General features: G+C 45.8%; 1 protein-coding gene across 1 annotated transcript; it reads right to left on the reverse strand.

The window, feature by feature from the left end:
• Window positions 1-290: 290 nt before the first annotated feature.
• ZP2 (zona pellucida glycoprotein 2 (sperm receptor)) lies at window positions 291-9,195 on the reverse strand. Its single transcript, XM_009584924.1, has 19 exons — window positions 9,167-9,195; window positions 7,211-7,284; window positions 6,945-7,028; window positions 6,759-6,853; window positions 5,789-5,947; window positions 5,384-5,428; window positions 4,977-5,141; window positions 4,507-4,603; window positions 4,240-4,421; window positions 3,694-3,823; window positions 3,330-3,511; window positions 3,161-3,252; window positions 2,949-3,073; window positions 2,495-2,684; window positions 2,049-2,184; window positions 1,871-1,967; window positions 1,701-1,787; window positions 1,476-1,612; window positions 291-365 (listed from the first exon to the last, which is right to left on the reverse strand). The coding sequence occupies exons 1-19, from the start codon at window positions 9,193-9,195 to the stop codon at window positions 291-293; spliced, it is 2,181 nt and encodes a 726-aa protein (XP_009583219.1).
• Between the last annotated feature and the right edge of the window lie 188 nt (window positions 9,196-9,383).

The following is a 9,383-nucleotide window of genomic DNA, read 5'->3' on the forward strand; positions in this document are numbered from 1 at the left end:
AGTCTTTCTAGTTCTAGAGATACAAGCACATAAATTTAAGTTATTCTAGGACAGCTTATTCAATCACATTTAGTCCTCCCCCCCAAGTAGTGAGGCATGAAACCAAATAAGAAACATCTCCACTTCAAAGCATCTTGCTATTTTTGGAAGCAGCATACCTAAAGCTATACAGCTAACACAGCATATTCTCTACCAGCCAAGTCCTCTGTAACCACTTCAGTGTTGCCCTCAAGTTTCCCTTATGTGAAAGTTCATTTTATACATTGAAACTGAGTTTGCGTTTCAGGCGACTAAAGGTCTCCAAGGCCCCGTGGGGTAGAGCACACCAGCCCGAGCCAGCGGGCACTTCCTAAACAGGTTTTCAGCTGGAAAACACAGCAACAGAGCCATGCACATTGAAGTTTAAGCCTAGAAACCTTAACAAACAGACATCACTCACTAACACAGCTGCTGTCTTGGTCTTCAAAAGACTCAGCAAGAGATTTGCTTGTCTTTTATAGCCAGTTGATACATTTCCACCTCCACTAGCAGTAAGCTTAAGGCTGGTTGCAGGCTATAGCTTACATAGTGCACTGCCCACCCCTGCCAAGCAGATACTTGATTGTGACAAGCCAGAACCAAGTGAAATTATGACCAACTTTACTTACACCTTGAAAAGCAATGTAGCATTGGGTACCGCTGCACAGACCGATCTTCAGGAATTAGAGAGTGAAGCTACTACCTGGAACATGCATCTCAGTGTACTTTTACTTAAGTGCCGCAAAACATTCACTGAGCAGCTACCATTTGCCCTTATTACAGTCTTATGTTCACCCAAGATTGAATCTAGATTTTTTGTAATCTAGATGACTAGCATGAAGTGCAATTCACAGCTGGTCTTTGATTCTGCAGAATAGGTGCCATGAAACACTGCTTGTTTTCATATAGCCCCAGCTAAGCTAGTAGTAAATTTATATTGAATATTTGGTTACTGCTGTAAAGGGTCTTAATGATACTGAATTACCAACATTAAACATAAACACTGCAAGTTAACTGCACAGTTAAGGAGCACTGCTTTGCCTTAAAGTAATATTTTTCTCCAGTTAAGTCCTTTTCTACATTCCTAGGGAAGGGCAGGAGAACTCTGTGAAATCTTAAGGAGCCAGTTCTCACAGTGTCAGAGGAAATGAAGCAGTACCCTGTCAGTCACCCCATATGTGAACTAGGGAGGCAAGGAGACCATCCAGTACAGGGGAAGCTGCTATTGCCCCTTGAGTCTTACCCAAGAAGCTTGAGCTTTTAAAAGCTTCAGTTCTAGTTTCAGATACAGCACTTTGACCAGAGACATTGAGAGCAGTGCCACTGCTCAGCAAGTCAGACATCCATCTTCATCCAGTCCAGTTCTTTGAATGCTATACAGCAACAACTCCAGAGCTACACAACTCATCCAGAAGACTTTTGCAATCCAAGTTTATTCGTAAAAAACACTAACATACCACATTTACCAGGAATGCTCTTCTCTTTATGCATTTAAGGAAAGCCAAAAATAGTAGCATTATGGCCACCAGAGAGAGAATGCCAACGGCAGTCATCATAATGCCAGCCCATGCTTCCTTGCTCACGAGTGTGCTCCCTACAAAGCAAGAAGGAAGACACAGTTTGTGGAGACAGCTCTTCACTTAACCTAAGCAACATACATTAGCACCACACTTGCTTAGTACCTTGGGTTGCAGACCATTCTTCTGGCACGAGGAGGACAGGACCCCGCAAGCTCACCACTGCAGAGTTCGCTCCTGGCATCCCACTCTCTACAACAGTAACGTAGAGGTGAACCCCATAGCACAGTGGGTTATCTTGGATCAGTACAAGCTAACATCTGCTCAGACATTACCTCGCTTTCTTCTAGATGGCTTAGGGCATCTTGTCATACACAGAGGGGAGTCTGGTTGAAAACGGTCACAGATCAGGACACTGCAATGGAAGTATACCTAGGACAGAGAATAAGAGGTCCATTCATTGAGGCAATAACTGCTCCTACTTACTGCTCTAAGGCAGCAAATGCCACCTACCAGTCCAGGGAGGGCTTTGTCACCAGAGACAAAGGCAAAAGTCTTCACTTCCAGTCTTTGGCGATAGTTAGCATAGCTGACGCCATGCCCCACAGGATGAAACACAGTCCTGTAGCTGTCCAGGTCATACTCACACCTGCCAATGGGTAAGAAGCAGCAAGTCAGGACAGCAGGGTGGAGAGGAGATCAGTGGTTTGTTTGGGGGTGGTGGTGGTTTTGTTTGGTTTTTTTTTTTTTTAAAAAGCAGCAAGCTAGAGTTTGAGGTAGAGGTCCCAACATCCTCCTACAAGTTCCAGCATACCAGGACAGCACCACCAAGGTACCTTGAAGGCCACCTGAGGTGATGCCCTTGTACCTGGGGCTCCGTTCCCAAGGGAGGGGCAGGGGAACTAGGGAATCCTCCCATGCACTGCCAGAAGGACAGGACACTCTGGCAGGACACTCACCCATCGACAACAATATTCCACTGGGGAAGTGAACTTGGATCTTGTGAAGCTGTTGCCCAACAGTCATCTAATACTAAATGGAGGTTGGGATCATTGCGGTTCAGGACCTGAACTTCCAGGAAGATGGGCTGCCGTAGGTACCTTACTATTGGGTACTGATCATCACGGTATGGCTGCCTGTATGAGTCCTCTGCAAAAACCAAAGCCTTGTTAGGTAAGTCAATGTACAAAAACAGTCCTGAAGAAACTCCAGCCTTCAACAGCAGCTGGTCCACCAGCTGCAAGTTTGTCCTAGAGTCACAGATTTAAGGCATCTGCCTCAAGAAGCATGGGTGGGAGGGAAGGAAGCACATCAGGTCATTAGAAGCCCATGAACCAGAACACTTCACTCATACATCCTCCCCCCCACAAGCTCAGTTGCTTCCCAGCCACCTGAGCCCAGAGTCAGCTTTACCTGGGTAGCTTAGAAGGACTAAAGAGATGGGACCTTGGTTCATTGAAGAAGCCAGAGGAGGAAGGTTGTCTACTTTTATAGTGAGGGAGGCATCACCGTTGCTGAAGGAACACAGGACTGTTAGCCTGTAACAACAAAGGCACAGGTAAGTCTTACATTCATATATAGGATATCCAGGACTAAGTATTACCCAAAGAGCTTTCCAGACACACCTGAGTTCACTGTCCCTTGAGATCCCGCGCAGTGGAAGGTCTGCCCATAATGCCCTCACCTCATTCTCATAAACAATCTTCTCCCCATCAAACTGCAGAGAAATAACAGTATTAGTGAGGGCATTCCCAATGCATGAAGCCCTTCCATCAATCCCGGCTACACACTTACCCAATACCTGGTCCCACATCCATTCAGTGGGACATGAAACCAAACCCTGCCATTCAAAGAAGGTTTAAAGGCTGGCTGGCATGCAGGATCTCTGAGCCTAAGTGTATCCAAGTCTAGCGGTGGTGTAGTACTGTCAGCAAGGACTTCAAAATCCATGTACCCATCCTGGGTGCACACAGCAGCTGCAACAGAGGTTTACAGAACTTATCATGCCAGTCATTGACAGCTCAGTCTGTCAAGAGCTGTTGTATTCTGGCTGGAGATACACTTCCCTGTGAAGGACTGGTTCACAAACAAGTCGCACCGAAGGTTCACCATCTGAGCAGCACACGGGCCAAGTCTGATGCAGAAGCCAGTCACTTACCTATCGGTGTGTGCTGGTCACAGGGGCACTCTGGATGCATCACCATTGCCACAGTCTCCCCATGGAAGTGAAAAGCCAGTTTCAAAGAAGACACGTAGGACTGAAGTCCTGAGCAGCTCTCCCCATGCAGCTGAAAGACAAGAGTTACTCTCCTGGAGCATAACTAGAAGAGCTCATTTTAATACATGCATGTGTTAAAGTTTTTCCACTTGCTCTGGGGCAATGGTGCTCTTCACACTCAGCTGGTTTGTTAATTTGCATTGCTCCAGGCATGCCAAATACCAACCCACTCCAAGAGGAATATTTTCACCTCCAGCTGTTTTTGCCAAGAGACTTCATGAATCCCAAGTTACCTTTGAGTGATGCCTATCTATTATAAAGTCAGTTTGCATTCATCTTATTCCCAACTACCCTCAGCCAGCCACAGGGCACACAGCTGACTTGATAGGTGCTTAGTCAAGGTCAAAGCTACTGTGAGCTGGTTCTCAGCAAGAACCAGGGAGTTGTGATCACACCAACTTCTGTGTCTTGAGGATCAGAACTCACCCTGGACTTCAGGACTCCCCTGCTCATATGCAGCTTGACCCCTCTCTTTGTGTCCAGAGCAATCCCATTTTCCTGAAGCTGGTCCATGGGGATGGTCTTACCCTCTACACCCACAGCCATAAGGGTCCCTGGGAAGGCTGGGATGGTAACAGTCATGTGTGTTGCATTACAGACTGCTGGACCTGCAACAACATTATCTTTGTTAAATGTAACACCAGTTTCCTCAGGGCAGAAGCAGGCCAGGTTCTGACTTTCTCCATGCATTACCTGGTGCACAAAGCATTCTTGACTCCACAGTCAGTCTATGTTCAGGAGGGCCATACATGAGCTTGAGTGCCACAGTGTAGAGCACCTTATCATTGTGCTGACAAAGAAGAGAAGTCTATTAGAGAGTTCTCAGCTCATGACCCATCATAAGACCAACGCTGCAGGGCCACATATTATGTCTGGTTCGGGACTGCTGCTATTCATGTTTACAACAGCAGTTTCTTCCCATCTCAACACCTTTTCAAAAAGGACCTGGTCATGAGACTGCCAGTCAGATGTTCACAGGACAGCCTACAGTTAGGATCCCACTTACATAGATGCCCATCAGCTGTGCTGCTGGGGTGCACACCATGCTTCCCCATTTTATAGGGCTGGGCAGTTCACAGGTTTCCACAGGTCTACATGAGGGAGATACCTAGCTTCTGTTAAGGCAGCACTATGTCCTCAGTGCCAATTCTTTGTTCGCCTACCTTGTAGGAAACAACTCCAGTGGCAGTAAAGGCCACTTGAAAGATCAGGTTGTGGCCATCAGCTAGCAAGTTATAGCCTTGCTGCATGGCTTGCCCAAGGCTCAGCTGATGTATTCTAGTTCCATCATCAATTGACAGAGTCCAGGTCATTGGAGTTGCTGGAACCTGCAAAGCAGAAGATTCTTCCTTGGGAAAGGAAGGCATAGCCACACAGAAGCAGCAAGGCATTTAGTTCTTCACCCTTGCGGGTTTTTTCAAGCTCCCTATATTGATAGTATAGGATTAAGCTTCCCAACAAGATACAGTTACCCCAGAAGAGAGAACTACTCCAGCTTGGAGACATCAGACTCAATTTAGATCCAAAACCTACTTCCACGCCCTCCCTTTCCAAGACAGAAGGCACATACCATATGCTCATCACTGAAGCTCGGAATGAGTCTTGGGAAAGTAACCTGGAACAGAGCACAGGGCTTAAATCTGTGGTTTAACAGACAGTGGTCACAACCCTACAACTTTCTAAGAAAAACCCCCACTATAGTTTTCCAAAGCAGGCAGCTGGCACCAGCATCCCAGTTTCCCCTGCAATAGGGCTGGAGCCAGACCATGTACATCATTAATAACCATTTGCAAACTAGATCTTTAAAGAGCTTGGTCATGCCAAGATGAACATGCAGCAAACAGACCTCCTGGAAACTGGCTGGAGCTTTCCCCATCTTTCTGCAGATGATCCAAGCCATGCAGTTCCAGGAGACAGCCATCCCACCTTGCAAGCCTCTAAGCAGGATCTATAGCACTCCTGTTCCTCTACTTACTGCCATGAAGTCTTTTGTACAGTTTGTTGCACCAGCAAAGAAAGGAATAGTGATTTCATCTGCATGAGCAGTATTGCAGTGAGTGCTGTAGGTTACATTCTTCTCCTCTCCCATTGTGCCGTTCACCATCAGCTTCAACCTTAGCTGGTGCTGACCGTGCTATAGAAGAAAGATATTAATTAGAAAGAGGCAGCAGTACTCGCTGCAGCATGAGGACAACTAGAAGCCTTTGAGTATAAACTGTAACTCCAGAGTTGTTGTAGGTATTGGTACCAGTGCAAGAACACAATGAACTGTCATTTTAGAACCTTACGGAAAAGCATAGGTTCTATAAGAAAGCATAAGGTAACAAGACTAGGTTGAAGAGCAGAAGGTACCAAGAAAACTGCAGGAGTCAAGAAGAAAGCCTTCAAGGACTGGCAGGCAGTAGTGCCAGAGAGTCAGCTGTTCAAGAAGCAAGTTAATAAATGCCAAAACCAAGAGTCTTGTGGTATTTCAAATGCCTAAAAGCAACTGATACCAGCAAATCCTCTGTTTTGGGGGCTAGTTTGGGTTGGTCTCCCACTTACTACTCTACCTCAATAGCTATGAATAACATAATTGTTAATTGCTCTATCAGTACACATATAGTGTAAATAAAGTAGAGCTACGAAACTCTTGGACCTGGCCCACTTTGCTACAAGACATTATCTAACATAGCTCTCAACTCCTTTACAGGAGAACACAACATTTATGGCAGTGTCTGAGGGGGTTTAATCCACAGTTGAAAGAACAAGTATTAAGGTAACTGTTTGGGTTTTTTTTTTGCTTTATTTGTTTTTAAAACTACTTTTGGCATGAACTGCTCTTATGGAATTGTTTAGGCATTTCCACTCTTGAAGAAAGTTAGAGCTAGAAACCCAATTAAACCCAGTCCTGACCAGGAAAAACACTCCATCACAGCACCTTCCCAGAATGGAGACCCCTTTACCTCCAGGCTAGTGCAGTTGACGAACAGGACACTGAGCAACAGCCTCTCATAGTCCACAGTGTGGTCACAGGACACCATCTCCTCACCACTCACATCTAGGGAGAAGGTGGAAGATTAGCCCTGCAGGCAGGCATCTACTTTCAAGCTACAGAAGAAAGGACCAAGCAGGCCAGTAGCAATACCTACCCACAACACACACGTGCCAGGAGTAGTTACCAAGCTCTCTGGAAAACTCAACTTCCATCCCATCCCTGTGACAGGTCACACTCTCTGCAGAGGGAAGACCACAGTCAGCTCCACCATCACCCTCCTGGAGGCACACACCCTGCAAGCCCTCCAGCTAGCCAGCCCTGCTTCAGAGACACCTTATCACACCGAGGCAAAGGGAAGCAGCTCCAAGCAAACCTAAAGCCCACATCCACACCACTATCAGCAGAGAGGGACCTCATTACCCAAGAGATCCTGATCCCCCAGGCCATCAGCACAAGAGGCTAAGGGCAGCAAAAGGCCAAACAGGAGCAGCAACCTGCAAGAAGAACAGTACCAAATGAGAGAGCACCAAGGAAAGGACCCAGCTCCCCATCCCATCCCATCCTCTCTCACTCACTCACCACATCCTTGGGGTGCTCAAGCACTGCTGCTCCACAAACATTCCCACCTTCCCACTGCCACCACAAGCTTGCTCTTTGGCTGCCCAAGGAGGATTATATAGGACCTGGTGCAGGCTCCACACAGGTGCAGCCTTTCTGCTGCCTGGGGGACTGAGAGCTTGCACCTGCCTCTCGCTGCGATGCAGTCTCCTTGCTGTGAACAGGAGAGCTTGCGGGAGACCTTAAGATGATACTAAGTCTTTGGCATGGGCTGTCATATCCTTCTATTTTTAAAGCATTTTTTTCTTGCTCTGATAGTTTACTTCCTTTATTCCCTTGTCAGATGTTGCACGGAAAAATGCACATCTTTTGGCAGTCATTTTTTAAAAAGGAGATTTCTGTGGCACTTTGATTTTCTGATAGTTTAAAACAATTCCACACGTAGATTTGTACATGTTCCCCTGGCTGGGCAAATCTGCAATGCTGGTATAGATCTAATTAGGAGGGAAACATGAGTGGCAGGTTAAGGCAGAGAAGTCCTAGATCAGATCTTCAGACTGGAAGATCTCTGGAGGTTTTGGTTAGACTGTTATTGTTCAAAGCTGTGGAGAAGAGGCCTGAGAAGAAAAAAATCTCATATTTATGTTATCTTTCAGCTTTCCCAATGCTTTTGAATTCAGGCAGGCTTGTAAAAAAAACCCCAAAGACTCATATTTTTAAAAGTAATTGAATTCTTGAGATGTGAGAAAGCAAAAAGATAGATCATAGGAACAGAGGAAAATTAATATTATGGAATAGTAATTTAGGATGGGATATTAAATTGGGCTTCAGGGAATAATAAATTTTGTGTTAATGTACCATGTATTCATGTAAAATGTATTCATTTATATTTCTTTTTACAGTTATAGACCTTTGCCTAGAGCAGATTGTAGAGTTTCCCAGCCCAAGTGACAATAGCCTCATTTCTCTTAAAGATTTAAAGTTGTGAGAAAGCGCTTGCCTATCAACTGCTGGTAGGTACCGAAGTGCTGGGAGCTTGGATGGGACAACAGCACGGCTGGAGGCAGGTAGCTGCAGGGGACGTGAGTGCCATCAGTGCACTGTGCAGCAAAGCAATATGATCCATACCGCCAGAGCAAATGACTAGTGCAAGTAATTTAAAAATGTACATTCTTTAGAAGCATCTCTTTAACTCTCATCCTTGTGAGAAGATGGCAAATGCAGAGTTAAAGCTATCATGCAAGTGGGGATACCCAGGGTGCACGATGCCGCTCATAGCAATAAGCAGGCACTAGCTCGGATCCCTAACCACACCAGAGTAAATTACTAAATAACATCACACCTGATGTTAGTACCACAAAAAGAAATTGCACTTCTGCTTTTGCCATCAATAGGATTAGCATGCGGATAACCTTTGGCAAGAAATTAACTTCCCACAGACTCCTGAATTCACAAACATACTTCACGTACCTTTTTTTTTTCCTCTCTGTTTTTTTTTATGATGAGAATAATTGTTTTCAAAAGCAATGATTATACAGAAAACTAATGAAAAAAACTCTGAAGCCATACACAAGTTTATTGTATTATGTATCTATTATTATTTAGCTTGGGTTTGACTAACACAGTAGGGGAAAAAAAGTGCTTCAAGTGCACATCCTTTAAAAAATTGCACAAAGGAGGTACTTCCAGGCAGTTAAATCCGACGTAAAGTTAAGCTTACTCGTAATTTCCCCGCCCCCAGTTCCCAGCTTCATTAAGTTGGTGGAAAAGCTGTAGGTCCCAGGGAGCGTTGGATCATGTTCTCAGAGTTTGGCTGACCCTGGGCTGGTAACAGCTCGACCTCGCATCGCGCCTCAGGGCTGCCGCTCGCCTGGGGGAAACCTGCGGGGCCCGGGCAGCGGCAGCGCTCGGCCCCTTCGCAGGGCAGCCTGTCCTCGCCTGCTAGAGTTAACTCAGGGTTTGCCAACTCCCAAATGCCTTGTAACAGGTTGTGGCTTTTTTTTGTGGAGGGGTTGTGTTGGGGCGGCAACGCGTT

The sequence above is a fragment of the Fulmarus glacialis genome, unplaced genomic scaffold, assembly GCF_000690835.1.
Source record: "Fulmarus glacialis isolate BGI_N327 unplaced genomic scaffold, ASM69083v1 scaffold6379, whole genome shotgun sequence".
NCBI classification, from domain to species: domain Eukaryota; kingdom Metazoa; phylum Chordata; class Aves; order Procellariiformes; family Procellariidae; genus Fulmarus; species Fulmarus glacialis.